At 40.6% G+C, this 22,398-nt stretch overlaps 1 protein-coding gene across 1 annotated transcript in view; it reads right to left on the minus strand.

The window, feature by feature from the left end:
* Positions 1-4,469: 4,469 nt before the first annotated feature.
* Positions 4,470-22,398, minus strand: part of SLC22A15 (solute carrier family 22 member 15) — a 41,278-nt gene continuing 23,349 nt past the window's right edge. Inside the window, exons 7-12 of the mRNA XM_040595839.1 lie at positions 21,983-22,123; positions 21,137-21,222; positions 18,927-19,047; positions 17,901-17,973; positions 16,735-16,923; positions 4,470-13,724 (exon numbers count right to left, since the gene is read on the minus strand). Of these exons, the coding sequence (XP_040451773.1) occupies positions 13,638-13,724; positions 16,735-16,923; positions 17,901-17,973; positions 18,927-19,047; positions 21,137-21,222; positions 21,983-22,123 (697 nt within the window). The 3' untranslated portion in view covers positions 4,470-13,637. The remainder of the gene's footprint in view (positions 13,725-16,734; positions 16,924-17,900; positions 17,974-18,926; positions 19,048-21,136; positions 21,223-21,982; positions 22,124-22,398) is intronic.

The raw sequence follows: 22,398 nt of genomic DNA on the forward strand, positions 1-22,398 counted from the left end.
TGCTTTTCCACCATGCTCAGTTAGGGTGAGAAGGGAAGAGGATGCAGAACAGCATCCATAGGTCATTTAGTCCAGTTTCTGCTATCAGGGACAACAAAGATCTCATCTGAATGAGCTTCTACTACATTCGCTGCCTTCTAACAACCCAAAGGCTAGCAGACCAAATGACCTCAGCTGTAACTCAGAATTTTAGAGAAGATAATGGACCCTCGATTCAAACAATCCAATATCCCTGAGAAAAGACCACTGTGCAAGCACTGCTTTCTCCTGCCCTTGCGTGTACTGTTTCTGAAAGCCACGCCACCCCCAAAGCTCGCCCTCCCTACGTATCGTGCAAGGATCAAAGCATTAAAAACTGATTTCCTAGAAATTTTCAGTTTCTCTATGACATCTCTGTGCCAGCTGTAACAGAGATGCACCTTGCCCAGCATCATCATTATAAACACTAATTGAACATAACCTGTGATCTGGCAAACTCAGCCACTTTATATGTGGGAGTGGGCGTGGGGGTGGAGGGTTCAAGAAAGCAACAAACTTTGGTGAGAGAAGGTGACTTACCCAGAGCTGGTGCCAATTTCAGCTGTAGCATTCAAAGCTTCCATCCTAATCACCGCATCGCTAGCGTACACACTGACAGGGCTTGCAGAGGCTTGAGAGGATTTTTCTCCACTTCCTTTAACAAGTTGTTAATCAAACATTTCCAAATGAATATCAAACAAACCAGAAAGAGAGCTTGACTCAAACAAAATAAGGCCTGTGCAAGCACAAGGCTCTCATCGCTATGTAGGAAGCAGTATACAGCAGGGTGGGCATTTGGTACCCACTGCAACCCTATCCGTGGGTCAGGATACGCAACACGGCTTGCAAGGTGCCTCGCCGCAGGTTTAAAATCAGTTTTAAATCAGAAAAATAAATAGTATGAAGTACAAGTAGCCACTTCCACTATTACAGAAAAAGAAGGGTGACTGCAGAGCAGGAAACCAGCACCATGGAAAAAAAAAAAAAAAAAAAAAAAAGCTGCATTGTAGGCTCCAGTTGGCAGGGCAGATCTTCCCAAAGGGCAGTACCGGCATGCCGAAGGATGGAGCCCCACCACTCTCCTGTCACAAAAGGGAGCTCTGCGCTAACCTGCATTTGGCTCCTTGATGTAAGCATGGACAGAACACCTCCTCTAACAGCTTCTACTTTTACTTAAGCCCAGCATTTGCAAGGTAGCACCTCATGCTTGGGGAAGAAGGAGAAACTGTCACTCAGTTGCTAGGACTCGTGCAGAGGTAGCTTCTGCTATCTGGTCACCCACCATCCAAAATGAGGTAGAAGATTTCTATCAAATCCAAGTATTATTGATAGCTTTAGGAGGGGGCAAAGCCTGCAGGAGCTCTTGGGAAAAGTAGTTGGTCAAGAGAGGAATTACCCTGCACTGAACAAATCCCTTCTTCAGTAGTTTTTGCTTCCACAAAGTGCCTGCATGCTGCTTACGCTTGTTTCTCTGCATTAAGCACACACAGCAGACAGCTCCATGACAGTGTTAGCAAAGGCATCACCTTGTCCTGGCACGGCTGGTAAGCAGAGCAGCTGGAAGATCAGGAGTCTCATACTGTAAGACACAGTGTCTAAGAGCTAACAACAGTCCTAAAAAATAATAATAAAAAAAAAAAAACAACAACACACCCCCCTCGAAACACATTAGAGCACTCCAGCTTTGGGATCTGGTCCATGGCTCAAACCATAGCTGAATCAAAATAAAGATGAACTAGACTTTTAATTGTTTCTGGATTTGCAATCTTCCAAGTAGTCCCATCTGCATGGCTCCGTCAGCCTTCCCTTCAATGAGTCCTCGTAACATCCCCCATTGTAGTTTTGCCAAGCTGCTGCATAGATTATACAAAGTGCGGAGAAATGAACAAAACTGCCCACTTTGAGCTGCAGAACAGATTGCAGGATTTTCATATCTTAGCTACCTTTCAGCAGCAGACATGAGGAAGGGAAAATGTGATGAAATGCTACAACTTTTCTGGTGCATATTACCTCCTCCCTCCCCAAGATGGAGGCAAATCTGATCAGTTGCATCTTTGTCACCTTTACTAGCAAAAGAAATGGCAAGAATAAGTCACTCAAGAACCACTTTTCCAAGTGTGACATTATATTACCTGTTGTTACAGAGTCAGATCAATAAATTGAGGTTCCTCCGTCCTCCTTGCAGCAAGGATTGTTCATGGAAGGTGCTCTTAAGTCATAAATCAGGATTAGAGACCTTTATTCGCCAAGACAGAGAGAATTTCAGAACAAGCATTTGTCTTGTCTCTGTGTAACCAACAAGACACCAGATGACGATGCTGGAGAAGGCAGGGTTGAGTCTCTCTCAGAACCACACCGCTTGGAGACAGTCTGAGCCCAGCAGAAGTAAGGTAACTGTAGTGAAATTTCAGCCTGGCGCGGTTTGGAAGAACTGAGCAATTCTGCCTGATAGCTGCTTGGCAGCTGGTAGGCAACGCTTACTACTGCCATTCCACACCAGTCACTGGGCAAGGGACAAGCACATTTCTCAAAATGTCCCCGCTTTCCAGGGACGGCACTTTAGCTCCACACCTCCCATTTGAAGAGTTCAGAGGTGTCTTCCTCTTCTCAGTGTGAAAAATTACTGATGGCAGAAGCATCACAACAAAGCAAAGCTTAAAGCTACAATGACTCAAAAAACCCACCAAACCACCAAAGACAAACCACCCCCACCCCCTAAAAAAAAAAAATAATCTCAGAGCCATATGAGCCAACGTCCCTTCAATTTGTGGCCCCTTCCCCCATTCTTGGTCTCTCACCCTGTTTTTCCTTATCTCGGCCCAACAAAGAGTCTGAGGCAACGGCCTGGTCATCAAACCGGCTCCAGTTGCAGCAAGATACAGCCAGTTTAAAGCTGCATTTAAGACCAGCCCAAGTGAACAGTTTCTAAAGAAAGGTGCATCCATGTACATCAGCCCGTGGATACGGGAGCTCATACTGCCATACCCAGCAGCGGCTCACAGAAACGCTCCTTACGCTGATGCAGGGAACAACCAAAGTCTTTCAGGCCACTAGTTCCCTGCAGCAGGGAGTGGGAACGTATTAGAGAGGAGAGAACAACAAATCTGAATGGCTACGGGTGGAACTATGCTGAGCACACACCCACACATCTGAAAAACGGGGCCGTCAATCATCACCTCCATGGTGAAACAGCAGCGAAAGTGAAAACTAAAGTAAAATCCTAAGTATCTCAAGCACCAGGAATAAGAGTAGGGCTCATGGAATCAGAAAACAACAAGAACAAAAGGTGGCCTTTGTCTGGTAGCTTCAGATCAAGGGATGAACAAGTGATTTTGGATGCTTATGTATGCTTCATATATTCCAATTACTCACCCTAGAAAGGCTGCTGCTGAAAACACGTGGCATTCAAAAGACTTCAAAATACCTTGTTTAAAGCTTCAGGAGATTCTGGAAAGCATGACAGATTAATCCAAAAAGATACTTAAGATAGCTGTATTTTTCTTTTGCAGTAAGCCAGCCAAGAGCAAAGGGTGACTTTTGCCGTGGTCTGTGCCCAGCAGTGTGAACAGGGCGGCTGGCTGGATTGATCTTCTTAGCTCCACGGTGTCGAAAAGTAAAATGCAACAGAACACGAGGCCTGGTAACATTACCTATCATGCAGACCACCTGCCCCCTTCAGAATGTACACTTTAAAATACTGATCAATGCAGTGCTTTGGCATCTGCTCAAAGGACTGCCTAATCAAGGAGAATCTTTAATTTATCTTTTTTTAAAGCATACACAGAGGTATGAAAGCTCTGGTACCCAGCAGTTTAAAAAAAGAGCACTGATCCCCATCTCACATAGTCACTTTTTTTCAGGTTCAACAATATTTTCTTGTCACTGGACAGGGGACAGGAAATGCACTCAAGCTATTTATCACCTCATTTCCAGGTAATGAAGACAAATGTTCAAATTCTGCCATTCCCCGCCAAGATATTTAGGCAGAAGCCCCGGCCGAGGACAGGGACTGTGTTTTTGTGCATTTGCCACAGCGCTTCAAAGGAGGGGTGTTATAGTGCCAACCAGGGTTCGTGGGAACTCCCCCAGACAAATATTAGTAACACCACCACAGACACTTTGCTATTCCTAAACCCCCCAAAGTGTTTCCAGTCTTTCAACATCAATCAGCACAACTGGAGTCAGTAGTAAATTGATTCTCACATTCCACTGGTGCTGGTTTTTGTTAGAAATGATTTGTGATAGATATGGTGGAATATATTGATTAGTACTGACAGTCCCAGTTTCCCAGGCGCTTTGTAGCACTGCCGTTCCAAAATGACCTGCTTTCCACCTTGTCAATTTTCTTCTGCAGAGTCCATTATAAATATCTATTCTATTATGAGACCTTCAGCCCCCTCCAGAAAACAAAACAAAAGGGTCAGGCAAGTAAGAAAAACAGGACAATAAAATAGATTTGCAGTGTTGCAAAAGAGCTTGTTTTTATTGAGAGATTGTGTGTCAGGGGAAGAAAAGGCACAAAATAAGTTACAAAGACATTATATGAACTGTATGAGTCAGAGGCAGTATCAGAGCTGTTACAAATCACCTTAAAGTTGGCTTACTAACATAGGTTAGCCTCTAAAAAAAATCTTAAAAGAAAAAAATGTATTTCAAATGATCAAAATCATTCAGAAATTAAGTGAGACTGTGAAGACCACCAATATTAACTCTTGACTAAATTCACCTGGATTACCACCACCACCCTTCTCTTAGAAGACAGATATCACTGGAAAATATGTACTATTACAGAATTATTTTTAGAACTCATTTACATTTTATAAATTAAGAACCTGATATTTACTTTTTGTACCTTCAGTGAAGTACAGTACATACAAGGTAAGGCAGTATGCATAGGAAACACATTAAGAAAACAGAACAGGTAAGTGCAATTGTTCTGAATATTTCAACAGTTGTTATGGTCCTTCACTCATGGCAAAGAACATCTTAAAAAGATGAATCCAACAGCTGTTCACAGAACATATGGATATACCACCAGAAAAGGTCTGTTGTGGAAAAGCTTATGCTGTCTTTAGTTGTGACTTCTCAGGTCAAGTATTCTAAAAACATTCGGCGGTATAACTCTGAGTTAACAGCAACACACTAATACAGTTAAAGTTCCTCTGAAACGTATCAGTCCTCAGTTTAACATGGGAAGGCTCATAACACTCAGTATTCAAGTAATCCAAATAAAATATTTAAAAATAACACATACCAACCATATAGAACTTGACTTTTGTTTGAAGCAGTGAATCTATTCCCCCCCCAATTTCTACTTTCCTCCTACTCAAGTAACTCTCAACTGCCAAGGACTTTTTGACGGTTGGTTCAAATTAAACTGGCATGAGGAAACAATACAAAGTCTAAAGGATATAGAGACTATACAAAGGTTTCTTTTCATGATGAAGGGTTGAGCAGAAAAAGTAGTTTACCCCTTTGGCTGCTCCTCTGGTCAAGTGGAGATCTAAGCTCTGTCTTCTGAAATCAGCAGGGATGCAAATGTAAACAGACACAGAACTTGGCTACACATGTCTGATTATGTCCTTAGGAGTTTCATTTATTTGACCTACAACAACACTAACACAGAAAGGGAACACAGTACCAATTACAACTCACAAAAACTGTCAGCCCAAACTATAAGGCCTTTACTTGCAAGAAACCCCTACACCGTCATGTATCGAGCATAACTGTCAGGGTTTTGGTAGAGGGGGGCTGCGGGGTGTCTTGTGTGGGAAGAGGCCAGTGACTGCCCCGTGCGGGTCCCAGCCAGCTCAACAACAGGCGGCACAGGAATCACAGAATGGCTGATGTTTGAAGGGACCTCTGGAGGTCATCTAGTCCAACCACTCTGTTCAAGCAGGGCCACCTACTAGAGCAGGCTGCCTAGGACTATGTCCACAAACCTTCTGAATATTTCCACGCGTGGAAACTCCATTAACTTCCCCAGGCAACCTGTGTTAGTGCTCAGTGACCCTCACAGTAAAAAAAGTGATCTTCAGATGGATCCTCCTGCGCCTCTTGGGCACAGAGGGCACTGACCCACTGCACTCCAACACTGCCAGAGGAGTTTCTGTCACTTCTGCAAGGGCATGTTTAAGAAAGGGCAGTAAATGCCAAGAAAGAGATTACAGTGCTATAGCAGTGGGAGGAAAAAAGGATGGGACCATGCCAGCACAAGAGGAGCGGGAAGGAGAGACAGCTGAGCAGGAGAAATGCCAAAGGAAAAATCATAGCCTGAGCAGAGGCTGAGAGTAGACTCAGAAGAAGCTACAACTCTAAAGGGATTGGCGGCTGGTGAAGAAACCCCACGAAAGCAGAGTAAGAGACAAGGAGCAGCAGAACAGCAGCAAGCACAACCGACTGATCCCAGTCTCCTGTCCTACCCGCTGCCTTGCTGAAGGGCCCGAGCATAGCACACAGCCAAGGAACCGGAGACCACCTTGGGGGGGGGGGGCATGGGGGGAAGAGAGGGAAAAGCGTTTTCTGGAAGAAAGCAGCAGTGTTTTCTTTAGGTTTTCTTCCAGTTCCAAAACCAGCACTTAAAAGCTCCTTAACTGCCAATAAATTAAATTGATTAAAACTCCCCAACTCAAAACTTCATTGCCTCAAAAGTCAGGTCCTCAACTGAGATTAGTATAAAACTAAGGGCTTTCAGGCCCTTCTAAAAAACAAACAGTACACACAGGAGAATCCACGTTCTAAGTGTGTAATTATTCTGCTCCTTCAAAAGCTTAAGTCTTTTAACTAAATTTAAAAGGCCTTTAAGAAAAAACTTTAAACAGAAGGAGGACTTGTGGTCCTTAAGTCATTGATTCCTACATAAATAAACAAAGGAAATATTTTCTACCTTCTGAAAAATTAATTAAATACAAAATCGACAAAAAAGCTCAACATAAAGAGGTAGCTTAAAAATCAGACTCATTAGATTCAGGAAGGAAAGGTAGTGCAATAGAAGTACCAATTAAATTTTAACAAGAAGAAAATAAAATTTGGATTAGACTTTGGAGAGTGACAAGGATTAAATACTCAAAATTAGTCTTTTAGAGGCATACTTGAAATCACAGCAACCACAATACATTCTTTCATCAGAGATCACCCAGCAGTTGTCTGCTCTGTAACAATTTTCATCAACACTGATTATTTTTTTCCTACAAACACCAGAAATGCCTGTCTCCCAATCAAATTTTCATCATTTAAAAACATGTTGTTTGAACACAGATGTGCCAGATACCTCTCATGGGTCATCTTTAAGTAAATATAACTTTCAATATTGGCAAAGGTATTCTTACCACCATACTTTTTCCTGCCTCCTGATAAAAGTAGGTATAATACGATCACCTCAGATATGTTGACGGGAAGCTGTAAAAGACCTGTTTCATCTACTACCCTTTTGCTTTTGTAAATGAGAGTGGACAAGTACTTATTTAAACATATTCCACCCTATAAGCTTGCCGTGTACAACAGGACCCTGACACCCCATGGTCCTACTTCATTCTGCCCACACACTGGAGAAAGATTTTTTTTTTTTTTTTAAACCATTCTTCTGGGGACAGCCAGCTCTTGCTGCCCAAACCTGCCTATTTACTGGCAAAGAAGCAGCCACAATAGGGCTGATTGCAGTGAATTTTAGTTGTAACAGGGATTTAAACTTTAGATGTTATTATTTAGCAATGCCTCAGACTGTGCATTTTTATAGAAAAGTGCTAGATACTCTGAAGCTCCAGGCGAGCTGTTATTAGCAATGCTAATTTGTAAGGCTGGTGAATGAACTAACAAATTCCAATGTGCAGTTTTAAACCCAGGTTTTATCAGTCTCAGAATAAGCTCTGACATTTGCAACTCAGAAGCAAACAGGCTCTGCAGATTTCTCGATAATGGCTACATGGTATAAATTCTGCACATTCTACAAAACCTATGCTTTATTTAAATCCTTCATTTAATTTATTTGGTTTCTCAGAAAGAAAAGCTACTTAAGTGAACTGAGCAATGAAAGACAAGCAAAGGTAACTCTTTCTGTCCCCTAAAGCTCCAGAGATGCTTGTAAACACCAGTTGTAGCAGGTTGCGTGGAAGAATTCCAAATGAATGCAGCTAGAACTAGTTTTGGACCATTGCTTTCCAGAAAAACTGTCTTTGGCACTTATGTAATAAAATTCTATGATGTTACTTTACACACAGTCCCCTATCAAGTTGGCTGAGGAAATTAAAGATGACTTTTATAAAACAGGCACTTCAAATCAGAACAGAAAAATCTGCTCCCCATTAGGCAATACAGGAGCCTTTCTCAGAATGACAGAAACAGCAAGTAGTACCAAAAATAAGATGAGAATGTTCAGTAAATTCAAACTGTCAGGGTGAACGTTTTACCCAGCTGTTAGACCTAGCACCTGGAAAATCTGAAGGCTACAACAGACTGGACAAGACAATAAAAATACATAGCACGGAAAAAAATTTGTATAAATTTGTTCACCCTCCAGTTCTACATTTAGATCTGTCACAGAGTTTTGGTTTTTTTTGTGTGTAGGTATCTTTCTTGCACTTAATACATCTTGTAGTAAGATACAAGCAGTAAGACTCAAAACACAGCTACATCCTAAGCCTCCTGTTTGGTAAACAGCTGAATATAGACATTTCTGACACTGGCATGAAGTGTGTCAGGCCAGACTATCTTCCGCCATCAAGTGACAGCACTGCTCTCGGGCTTTTTTGACAGATTTACTGTATGGCTCACAACTTACATGCACAGATGCCTGGATTCAGCCGTGTCAAAGAGCATGATGAAAGAAGCTCTAAGAGGGTAGGAAAAGGTTTGCATAGCACACCATCCTTCAGCTAGAACAAAGGAATACTAACCAAACTTGCATTTGGTGATTACACAGAAGACTTGGGAAGAAGAGTGTTAGCTCAAACGTTTCCATTAACACATTCTAGGAAAAGTAGGTTGGTTCCTCACTTTCCCTTTTTTCCTCAGTACAACAAAAACATTCTCTTGCAAACCGCTTTTATATGTTTAGGTGAAACAGACTGGAAAATGTACTGCTCAACTGCATTCCCCACAGTTCTGCAAGGGATATTCTGCTAACCTCAGTACATCCATACAGCCTGGAAACCCTGGCGTGGATTTCACACTGTAACCAGGTGAGCACGTGGCAGCAATCCTTAAAGCCTTGGCTGTAACAAAGGTGGCAACTAGCTACAGTCTGCTCCACGCTAATTTGGTGTCTCTGGAGAGATGTGGACATGTTCTTCACTCAGCAACCTGACCTGAACATCAAGTCACCTGTGGCCCTCCTTTAAGACAGAGCTTCTAAGTTTCTGGTGCAACAGGGAGTCTGAGCAGCACTTTTCTAATCCTTAAATGGAGAGTACTAACTTTGTTTTCAGAGGAAGTAGTTTAAACAAATTAACTTGTCAAATCACTTGCTTATTCTATTCTCTTCAGCCTATCAAAACCAGCCAGGTACTAAAACTGTTTTAAAAGGCTGAGGTATCACTTCACAAGAAGTTGTGCGAAAAAAGTGAACCAAATAATTGTAATCTTCCTATCTTTCTAAAGGGAAGCTGGCAAATAAGCGATGACCAGTTGGACAGCATTCTCCCAAAGAGGGTTTTATAAACGTTAATGATTTAAGTAGACATGCCATTTCATAGAAAAGCTGAGTCCAAAAGAAAACTGAAGTGTGCCACATTTTATATTGATCCAAATGTTTCATCACGATAGTAGTGCTGAACAAAGTCAATGTTAAAAGGAAATTATGAAACTGCCAGCCCCAGTAGGACATTTTGGAACCAATGCTAGCTCTGAAAGGAGAAGCTGCAAGCCAACACAAGCAGCAAGAAGGGCACTTCCACCCAATGGTTACTATCTTGTGTTTTCACTTACCCTTGCCCTAAAGTTTTTTTGCTGAATCCTCTACTCTTTCAACTCCCTCCAGCTAATTCTCCTCCATGCTGACTCACATGACCTGTCACTCCTCCCTCACTTTTAGCTGTATTCAAGGATCACTTGTGCGGTCCCCAGACAGGTGAGGTATGTTTGGGATTCTGCTGAGACAGTACTAAAATCTGATTAATCAGCACCATGGGAAAGCCTCTTTAATCTCTAGCATAATCCCACTAAGTGAGCTGGCTGGAAAAAAAAAAAAAAAAAAAAAAAAAAGACAGCACAAAAACAAAAAGGAGTCCAGGGAAGGAATTCCCATCCTGTGGGTTAGGTATTGTAGTGCCTGCACAACACAAAAAGCAGTTAACAGTGCAGGCTGCTTAGTATACAAAGCTAGTCTAGCAAAAAATGTGGGATAAGGTTGTCATCCTTCACTCAACTATAGCAAGGATCCAAGTCTCGGACTCAGCATCACAACATATGTCGTACGCTGCGGTGTATCTAGTGCTGCCTCAGCCTCTGCTCTGCAGTAGCTCCTCAGGGTAAACGTACTGCTGAAACACTGAGATTTATTAATTGGGTCTACATACACTGCTTACACATAACTTCAACATCACAAGTTCTCTCTGACCTTCTGATTCGGGCTTTCAAGTAACATGGCTGTGACACACATAAGAGCAGGTACTGCTCAGCTGAAGAACTTTTGCTTAGCAATAACGCTCTATCTAGATACAGAAAACGCTGACCACATAGGCTACAAAACACTGTACAGCATCTCTCCCCAGTGAACATTATATGTAGCACAAGTATCTCAATACTATAAAGCATTACACTCCATGGGTAAGAAAAAAGTGAACCTGCACGTTTCTGTACTAGAAAGCAAGTTCATATAAAACAAACCTCTATGAAAAGAAGCTTAATGCACCTAATGGATTAGGACTTCCTAATCTAGGAATTACTAGACCAAGTAATTTTAAGAAGCCTGATATTACATTGCTGAGCTCCTCCTGAATGGATTCTCTCCTATAAAACTTCTGAATTAACTGGGCAGGGAAAGTAACAATAGAGAGTTCCTATGGTTGACAAAAAAAGGATGCTGCCCTGTAAAACTCCAAAGGTGCAAACACAGAACATATTTAAGGTTAAAAAAAGAGCAGCAACTTTTATGGAAAAAAAACTGCTCATGTTTTTTTCACTCTTGGTTTTGCAATTTTACACATGTATACTTATGATACAAGAGTGCATGAGTGGAGAGGTAAGTTTAATTATAAGTTGGTGACTGTCACAAAATCCAGCTCATGTCCTGCAAAGAGTGTTCTCCTCCACCTGAACCATTACAGCATCCTACCTTTCTAATGAAAATTATGTTGAGGTGTGGCATAACGAGGGGTGCCAGCAGCAACGACTGTGAAACTATGGAGGGAGGAAACCCAACAGCTCCTGTCTGCCTCCCAGATGACTTACTCCATCTACCATCCAAAGAGGGACAGAGGCAGCAAACACCTAAAAAACCTGTTGGGTCTTAGCAGTTTGTTAATACCACCAGGCTTATCACTGTTTGCTTCTAAGCAAGCAGGTTTTATTTATTTAAAAGCCATCAGCAACAAAAAGTAATTTTTCCAGCTGTCCATAATTCAAAATGTGAATGCAAAACTAGGAAAATAGTATTTTTTTTTAAAGTATTTCCAAGTGTCTTATTTGGAGTAATTTTCTTGCATACAAAAGGACCAAATAAGGCAGAAAGACTATGCAGCTGTGTTTAAAAGTGCTTTGCCACATCTACAACTATTCAACAATCTGGAAAAAACAAAGTGCAGACTGCAGGCTGGAATTCTTCTAGTGAAGCTCGTAACAGGCAAAAATTACAACAATATTGATACATTGTCCATAGGGACTGAAGTTCCCAACTTTGCTCACAGTCAATGCCTGGATGAAGTTCAGGCCAAGTGGGATTACTGCACGTGGGTGTCTGCTGTCTCTGGGCTGCTCTCTGCACCAACCAGGGTAGCTGCACTTTGCTCAGCATTACAGTTCCCAGCAAACAAAGTTCACGCAGCTAGGTACAGACTTCAGATGCATTTACTTTCACCTTCTTTCAGAGTAAAGAAGCTTCTCAGTTTAACCAGAAAATATTCAGCAGTCAGCTTTTCCATTTTTTTAAATCCAGCTTTTTTTTTTTAGTCCAACATCCCTAAAAATGGCTAGTGAGCCTGACAATACACTTGTTGCCATTGTGTGGCACTTTGCTAGGAACTCCAAGTATAAAGGCTAATAAATATTTTATAGAAATCAATCTTAATAAATAGAAAGCCACAGGTCAGAGGATGAAGATGACAACGTAATCAAGAAAACTGAATCCTTGTAAGGCCTCATCTTTGTAGCTGTAACATTTCATATGTTCATGTTTCATATTTCAAGATTCCCTATCCCTCTAATGAAGCACTTACACAAAGTTCAGTGTAAACAGCAGAAGAAAGTTGCCTTCAAGAAGGTCAAGTAACCAAGTGCTTGAGCACACACCGGTTAAGAAACATCATCAAGTAACCAAATGCTGCCTCAAAGAGGTTAGCCTTTTTTTTAAAAAGAAAAAAAAATGAGAACTTTATCTACACACAAGATTTATAAAGAAATACTAGCAGCTTCCTGGCAATAACCCCCGAAGTGTAACAGCAACCCACAGTTCCTCTTACCACTTCAGAGTTAAGTTTCTTCCAGAAATAAAGATACAGACAGGTCCACAAAAATGAGCTATATATTCTAACACACACCTCACAAACACAGTATGTGATAAATACCTCACCTATGCCCCACCCACGAAATTATATCCTTCACAGAATTATTTCACTGCACAGAGAAGTTGCTGAGCTTCTATACTCACGGCAAAGTGAGGACAAGGTAAAAGACGTAAAGCTATAAACAGCAGTGCTGAGATGTGAGGAACATGTGGCAAATATATGTATAAGACAGCCCAAGAAGATGCTTGGTGGATGAAAAGAAGGGGAAAAAAAATATCAGTAATGTCCTTTACATCTGCAGGCTTTATGTTTGCTCTTTTCCATAGTCCTTCCTCCCAGCATTCAATTATCACTACGTTAATGCACGGCACATGACTAATCAGCTGCACCCTGTAACTCTCCACACAGGTGTCTGTACGCACAGACAAGAACCTTATGTTCATAGTTGCCTCTCCCCCAGTTCAATATGCAGAAGCCATTTTAACATACAATTTCAGAACTCTGTTCCCACCAGGGTTTCATACAGCACATTCTGTGACCGCTTTCACCCTACAGAAAAAACAGTGGATGTTTTCAAGCTTATCAATTTATACGGAATCAAAAATCAACCACCTTGAAAATAAAATACAACCATGTGCATTGAGGAACAGTCCAAATCTGTCTAAGCCTAGGTAATTTCCTAGGCAAACACTTAATCCCACCCTTGCTGTCTCACTTGGCTTCAGCTTCGGTCTGTGCACTGTTATTCTGAACCACAAGAATTTGAACAGCTGTCTCATATGGAGAGCATCAGCGGTGTAATTAGACTGAACAGTACTCAAACCCCTCTCCTGGTCAGGAAAAAACACAGGCACTCGCCCAATTACATTCCCTGACAGGTGAGATCCCCAGTATTCGTCTTACAGCTGGTCTGACTGGACAAGTAAGAAAAGGCATAAAATAGGCCAGTGTTTCTTCTTTTCATTACTTGATCATATGAGTCTCTTCATCAGCATCATAAAACTCCTCATCTTCACTTCCATTCCCCGAAGAACTGTCTTTGTCTCCAGACTAGAAACAAAAATGAAGTCATCAGTTAGCACAGAAAACACTAAGTCAACCTCAAAATATGTAAGCATGAGCCATTACACCTCTGTTGGAATGCTGGTAGAGAAAAAGTAAGATGAGACAGGTCAAATCACTGTATTATAGCCCTGTAAAAGACGCTAGGTGAATTAAAATTTGTGTCCTCAGTTCCTCAAAATCTCTTTAAAAGACATGGGCTTCTAGTGGATGGACTTTCTCTGCTCCATCAGTACACTAGAGAATACATGCAGGAGACAGCCTGGCTAGAATGGTTCTGAAGTGATAATCTACTCAGCTCTCCTAAAGTAAGTCTGAGGCCCCTACTCTGTGGTGAGCTACTGAACCTGTTTCCAGAACACACAGATTACTTGATAAGGTAAAAAGCTTCTCCACCCTGAATTATTACTTCTCCATGTGTAGCATGGGCATTTTCCTATGCAAGTTCAATTAAAAAGATCCCCTGAAATACCAAATAAAGGTGTTATGGAAAGGGGGTGGGGGGTGGGGGGGGTGGAAATTACCATTTTCTATGTTCAGAAACTAAACTCCTCATCATAAGTATACCTACCTCAGCCAGTGTCCTTTTAAAAAACAGAATTTATATCACATACCCAAATTACATTCAACTATTACACCTAATTGATTTTTATTTGGCCAGTGTAGCATTTTTCCATTAGAACTGATACAAATCATTCCAGTTAAAAAGATTCTCTTGCTAGTATAAACTCCATCTAGTTTGAGTATTTAGGACTTTTTTCCAGTATGCTTGTATCCACCCTAAGACTTCTGCCTGCCTAGTCATATGTGAAGAAGGGTGAAAAACAGAGAAATGGAAATCATGTTCCTGACTGACAGTACCACGCAAGCAAAATCTGTAGCTTTAGATCTGTCTTCAGAGGAGTTTTGCTACAGCAATGTGCGTTAACTGCAAAGGAATTTCAAACAGTTTGAGCACTAAGACATGTCAGAAGATATAAAGGGAATTATGTTATGCTTTTTTCTGGATTTCTAAAATTATTTGAGGAAAGTCAGGCTATCACTGGATGCTGCCCAACTTGCATGTCACATTCTTGGAGGTTTTGTCCCTGTTAACATACATTCTGGGCAACCAGAACACGTTATCTTGAAAGTGGTACAAAAGGACAATGGATTCCACAGGGGGAATTCAGGGTATGCCAACTAAATTCTACATCTTTCTTATAGCAGCTTCATAAGACCTCTCCATGGCCTTGTCAAATAAGGTTAATGTTTAACAGCCTTCCATTTTATCAGTGCTTTGTGGGCTTTAAAATAAACCCCTAATGTGTCACAGACATTCCAGATGTAACTTCACTGCAGTTACAGGATTACTTCAGGCCTGAACGAATGACTTTTTTTTTCATTTGGATTCAATAATTTTAATCCATACATTCCTTTATTTTCTTTTGTGGATCCTGTTCAGGCTGCGATTTTTAAGAAGCATACAGAAGTGCAAGCAGGGAAGATTTAAACCTGAGAAGGCTGCTTGACATAAGTGAATCAAGTTGTGCAAATACTGACAAACACTTGTCACCTCAAAGGGCAATACTGACCTTACTTTGTTAGAAAGGAAAATAAAAATGCGACTTTCTCTCTTCTAAGCAGTAACACCTGCACTATTTGCTAGAACTGGTTTTTGTTAGTAAGCCATCTGCAGAGTTAAGATGTAATAATGACATAATTACCAAAATAACAGCTGGTGTAAACTTGATATAAGTGTATATGATGGATTTGTGTTGTCTTCAAGAATGTGGTGCCATAACATATTACCCAGTATGGGTAAAAATGTTTATAAAACGTGCATGTAAAGTAGCTACAGCATAAAATTAATTATTACAGAACTGCCTCTTTCAAGCTTTCTTCAAGGGTGTTTTTGTCAGCGAACTGTGCTGTCCTGTCAAAAATCACTACAGCTAAAATTGGTAAACAAGGCAACATGTTGAAGCCTTTGAAAGGAAACAACTGTTCTCATCCTAGAAACAAATGTTACTCTGCCTCCTGATTTGTGTGAAAATAAGTTTATGAATACACAAAGTTGTGAATCTCAGACTGCTTGACCAAAAATTAATCAAATGAAAGTAAAAGATGGTATAAAGATCCCATCTTATCTCTGTGTAATGGGACAACTAACCTTCTACTTGAAGGGCAACTCATCACTTATTCAACTTTTGTTAGTCCATTGACACTTAAAATTTTGGGACTAGGATTTAAACATTAAAACCTTACCCAAATTCAAAACACCCACTTCCAGCTCTCTAGCTACTTCTCTCTAACCCCACTCAATTCACAGAGAAGCAGCCATGTGAAAAAACCTCTGCGTGACTGCAAGATGTACACAGCTCAAGAGGAGTTGGACAAAAGGAAGTATGAAAAAACAACGTTCAAGCAAATCTCAATAGAAAACATTTATTTATGCTTATGCCTAGGAATTTTGTAGTTCCAACATTTTCAATGAACCTCATTTCCCAGAATCAACAGCGGGACAGATCTCAGAGGTCAGCCTAGCTTGAGCCCATTTAAAGTCTCTCTAGGACAGATCTAACCATCAACACTGCAGAACAGCCAGAGCAGAAGTACAGCGTGCTACCCTTCAGAACAGCCCCTCACGAACAGGCTTCTGTGTTCTTTAACATCTAAGGCTTCTCAGACTTCAATGGCCAGCTTTGCACAGAGCGTGCTGCAGCAATCCGTCTTAGATTAGACTAGACAAGCACAGACACCACCAAGTCCTTTATGCCAAAGGAAGAAATTGTAAGCTTTGGCCTTAAAGGGATGAACTAACCCAGCTATGTTTCAGCCTGCATTTCCAGACATTTCAGATGCAATGGGTAAGGTCACTAACTATCTTCTGTACCTCCTTGGGGCCTGTCCTCCACAGGCCAAGAATCGCTATCCAAATCTATCTAGAGTGGCATATTCAAGCTGACAGTTGAAATAAACACAACAGAAAAGTACTAGGAAAAAAAAATGAACATACCTGTGAGCCATCTAGGGCTTGTAATGACATGGCTTCGTCACCCAGCCTCCAGTACGAGCACACTTGCAGGTCTGAAATAGTTTCTAGCAAAGGACTGTTTAAGGTCTCTGGCAACAACAAACTTAAGAGCCCAGACAAAAGACCAGTCGCTCCAAACACAATGTAAGGCAGAGACCACTGTACAGATTTCTGGAAAATAGAACAGAAAGTTAGGTTGAGATTGCTTCCCTCTAGTTCATACTGCATGTTAAAGCACTTCACCTTTACAACCATTCCATCTGGGAAGTATTTGTGTTCTTATTTAGCATAAAAGTTACCAGTCCTACTAGGTTTTTTTTTAACTAATATTGTCAGTTGTATCTGATCAATACTATTAGATCCACACAGGTTTTTAGATGGACTTTAAAAGAAATGCCTACTGAATGTATACTCAATTCTTGTCCATAACATGGACTTTTTAACAAATGCAACATCACTTTGTAGTAGGGAACAGATATCACAGAATTGCAAACGGGCTAGTTGGAAGAGATCTCTTGAGGTCACCCACTGACTCTGAGCGTGACTACAGCCAACACTAGACCAGGTCAATCAGAGCTTTGTGTAACCAAGTATTGAAAAAACTCCCAAGGATGGAGACTTCCCCCCCAAGTAGCCTGTTCCAGGGCTCATTAAGCCTCTCAAGACTATTTTCCAAATTTCCTATCTAACCCCCAAGCCAAAACTTGTGGTCATAGACCCCTGCTGAACACTGCTGGGAGAATCAAAGTAGCAACATTCCCTCAAGTTTTCATCTGGAGCCATGTGCTCTAGGCCCATGACCTCTTGGTTACCTTCCACTGGGCCCTCCCCAGATTTTTTAACATCCCTCTAGAACTGGGTGGGAATGTAATCTGTGGGCCACATACCCAGACTGGGTCTGATGTAGCTCAGTGTGAACTTTGCCTGTTTGTGATGAGAGGATGCTGCTAGCTCCCATTTAACTTGTCATCCATTTTCATACTCAGGTCTCTTCCAGCAAGGCTGCTACTCAACCAGTTGGTTCCCAGTCTGAGGTATACCTTAGTTTGTATACATATGTTATACAAAATATTCGCACTTCTGTAAGCCTCTGATATATCAGAGACACAAAACAAAAATATACATAACAGTGAGAAGTTCAGACAAACCAATGAAGGGACGAAAGGAGCAATGATTCCACCAACACGGGAAAACATGGAGCAGGCACCCATTCCAACATTCCTAAGAAGAAAACAAAAACCATTGATCAGTGACATCTGCACAGGAGAAATTACAACTTTTGAAAAGTGCCACTGAGCAAGGAAAAAACCCTCCATCATGACCCTGACCACATTAACTATTGAAGAAAAGTCAAACATAACTGAAAGCACCCCAAGACAGGAATTAAAACATATGCTTTGGGCTTAAAGAGAAGCAAAAATCCCCTCCACGTTCAGAATTCTAACACATATGCACATAGAGAGGCAGTGAAAGTACAATTTCAGTTAATGCATCTTGTCTCTGCCTAAAACTTTAGCTAAATTCCTTTATCCAAATCCTATTTATCAGTAGATTTGCCCTCTTGTGAAAAACACCACGGTATAATTTCACAGGTGGCTGATCATCAACAATAATACCTGGTTAAAATATCTATTAAAAATTGCACCCATGTAATCGAGGCTTTTGTCTACCCTGTCAGCACAAGCACAGGGTACTTCTGCCTCTAATGAGTGAAACCTTACTGCTGCTTACCTATGGCACATGAAGCATCAAGTTATTTTTTCCAAAGCTTACTGACCAGCCATCTTCAGTGTTGCTGGTTAAGCAAGTATGAACATTTAATAGAGTTGTCTCATTTATAAAGCATTGAAAAAGTTACAGATATCACTCAATAAAGAGATACCAGAAATACTATTGTTATATAAGTGGAGAGGGCTGTGAGCATACCAAGCAGCCAAACTACTATTTACTGTTACACAAAGAATACAGTTAGTCTGAAGAGAACACTGCATATTTGAGGGAAGTAGTGAGAAGAGGATAAGGGAAGAAATTTAGCATATAAGGCTACAGCTGATCATTATATATAACTGAAAAATCTCATATGAAAACGTATAGTTAATAGAAAGAAGTATCAGAGAAGTAAAAGGTGAACAAGTAAGAGAACTAGAAAAATGAAGACCTTAGATTTGTGTTACCTGATCACTGTGGGATAAAGTTCTGATGTGTAGATGTAGACAATGTTAAATGCAGCACTGATTGTCAGTTTCCCCAGCAAAGACAGAGAGCGACTATTCACCACAGCAAACACTCCAGTATCTGACAGAGAAAACGTGACTCTTGTAAGGCTTTCAAGCACTCAAATACACCTCCATAATAATTTCAATCACACAACAGTATGGACTGAAAAGGAATCCTCTGAAGAACCTGCTATGACAGCCAAGCATTTTTCCTTTAAAGGACAGTATTTGTCAGGGGTGATCTGTACCTTCAGGAGAACTCTCAAAACTGCAGAGAATCCAAGGAGCTTTCTTTTAGGCAGCAAGGGCAGAAATCACACAACATATTTTATATTCTGTCTACAGATTTATTACCTTTATCTGTGCAATCAAATTTGTACAAAGAGGAAAATTATTCCCCACGTAACACACTTGAAAAAAATAACTGAAAAAAATGGATTTTAAATTCATGGCAGACTTGCTACTAGCCCAAAATTGTTTCCATTCTATTCAATATAATCCAACAGAAATAGACTGAGTTGAATGACTGAACAGTCCCAGAGACTACAGAATGGAATTATTGCTCAAGGCTAGAAAAAAAAGAGAAACTGAGTTTTCCTTTCCTTTTCCTCAGCATTACAATAAATGACATCTTTAAAACACTAAAATCCTGCATTCTACTACAACATCAAATTCTAGATATGCAAGATAAAAAAACCTATAAACATAGTAAAGGCTGAAACTAAACCTCAATATTTTATGAGTCTACCACTAATAAAATACTAAAGTAGTCCCATTGCTAAGTTGAGGAAAAGAATAACTGATGTCTTTTGAAAAAGTGAGCAAGTTTGTTTAGTAAAAAGAGCCCTATTCAGTGTCAATTCCTAGTATGCAAGATAGCACGTTTCTAATGTTATTACTTTGAAAGAAACACAAAAGACAGGAAGATGCTGTAAAGAATCATACCAAGTTTTCCATCCAGCTCAGTTTTGTCAGAACAGCCAGTGCTTCTTCACAAGGCACGTCAGAACATGCATTAATTGCCTACCAAGGAAGGCCACAGCATAAGCCTTTACTGCTTTGGGCAAATCACAGGCAGAGACAGGTGGCTCCTGGCCAGTCAGCCATTCTGCTTCCTAAGCCACTTTGCTCCTGGCTGACTTTGGTGGTTCAGCATGCAGCTGATTTCCTGGGGTCCTGCAGTCCTATCCTCTGAAAAGCTCTCATTTTCACATGTTACACTTTGATATGCAGAAACTGCTTGGTGACTGGTACCAGCTTAACCAGAAAACCTCAGCGTCCAGGCTCTAGGATTTGGAATACTTCTGGAAAACTGAGTTGCACCCCTTTAAAGAAAGTTTTACCCATTAGATTAATTGCCATCTAGAGAACTTACACACTCTCTCATCATAAATGTTTAATCTTTTTGAATCATGCTTCAAATATTTGAAACATTTTCCCTCCTTATGACAGGTGGTATACATGCACAAATCTTACAAGCTGAGATGAATTCATGTACCTAATATTTAAAGGAAGAATTGCTCACTATGCAATTCTGCTTCTATCATTCTGAAAAATTTCCAAAAATGAAGAAATGAGCATTAGTGTGTCTTTACAGAAAAGACATTTTATTTCACTTCTTTTAAAGACCCCTTGCTTGAGAAGATCTTCAGAATGCCCTCTGAACTATAATGCACCCACATTACTAACACTACAATCACACCAGTCTTGAACATTACACAGCAGTGAGGAAAAGATGGAAACTTGCCACAAGAATCAAATCTTAGGATCTTTTGACATTGGTATTTCGCTTGGAGAGACACATATAAGTTGCACAGGTACTACTTACACTGACATATCATTTGGCTAATGAAGATAATCCCAAAGAATGATGTTTCTTGGAGTAAGTCAGAAGCACTAGAGAGGAGTGATTGATGTGATCAGATATAAAGGGCAGAATCCAAAGACAAAAGTTCAAATCTAAACCTTTCTACCTTTCCACCTTTCCTTAAGGTCTGAGAAAGGTTGCTGCTTATCCTTTTAGTGAGTTGTGGCTTCTCTGGCTTCAAAAATTGAGACTCATATGGGCTATGAGCCTAATCTACTGGCAACCAACAAATTCTTAGGCCATAGGATGCTGTGTTTACCAATTCTTATCACATACTCCAGAGACAAAAGGAAATATTTACCTTTCTTTTTAGGAAGAAACATGACAATAAGACAAGCCAATCCTCCCAGGAACAGAAACGTACTCAATGTTCGCTTCCGACCAAACCTGATGTGCAAGGATAACAAAGCTTTATTCTGCATTAGATCTGTAGCTTGCAGAGCAACGAGTCCTCTAAATTCACGTTGTCTTTTTATCTGCGATTGGAAATTCTGAATGCCATCTCCCACAAATACTTCCTCTCACACTGTTTTTAAACAAGCTTCTACTGCACTCTTAATAAAATGAGCACCAAGAAGTCTTTACGCAGTGGCTGACAGTTTCTAGGATTTTTGATTTGCTTCCCACTGTGTGTGCACATTTGTAAAGCTCCTCAGGAGATACGTAGAGAAGAGATTGAGAGGTGAATTCTACAAAAAGTGAAAGACATTGTCCAGAGTATCATGGCTCAGGAAATGGCTAAATATCTGAATCAAGAGCTCTGCTCATATACTAGCGCACACAGCAACTATTCCATGAAACCACACAGCTTCTGTTGCGTTTAGTTGCAACAGCTCTGACATAGCAGTGAGAATGGGGATCAGGAGAGAGAGGTGGGGAGAATGCCATCTTGTGTTAGCACGGAGTCAGCACCGCTCGGTTCAACTGACCTGGGGACCAGCCTCATCTCTGAGCCAAATTTAGATGTCTCATTAACAAGGCAGCTACTGAGAACAAGTTAAATTTTTATTTGAAATAAAGATATAGCAATAGCAATTTCAAATTGAAGCAGGAAGCCGATATAAGCTAGGAGATGCAATATACAAGAAATTATCTTTAAGAAAAATTATAACAACCCCCTGAATGGGTTAATAAATTTCATACTTACCATTTCTGGTTAATCAAATAAATACAGATTGGGTATGCTGGGATTTCTATCAACCCTGAAAGGGCTAAATTAGCATAAATACTTCCACCTAAGTCGCCCACATTAAGGGTAAGACCATAGTAAACCAAGCTGCACACAAACCTGCAAAAGACAGAGAAAGAATAAAATCGGATCTGCTGCTTTGCCTGCCAAATCAAAGCACTGGTCTGGCACAATACACTAAAAACTACATTTAGTGTTTCAGAAGATAGGTCTAAAATGTTTCTCTACAAGCATATGATGTTTTCTAGGTAAAGAAACCATTTTGTCTCTGCATAGAGCCAATTCCTGACTTACTACTCAGTTAAACTTCAGACTACACTTAAGAAGAATGTGCATAAACCAGAATAAAGTTAAAATAAGAACATGATTATAGT

Source organism: Falco naumanni, chromosome 5 (assembly GCF_017639655.2).
Source record: "Falco naumanni isolate bFalNau1 chromosome 5, bFalNau1.pat, whole genome shotgun sequence".
Lineage (NCBI taxonomy): Eukaryota > Metazoa > Chordata > Aves > Falconiformes > Falconidae > Falco > Falco naumanni.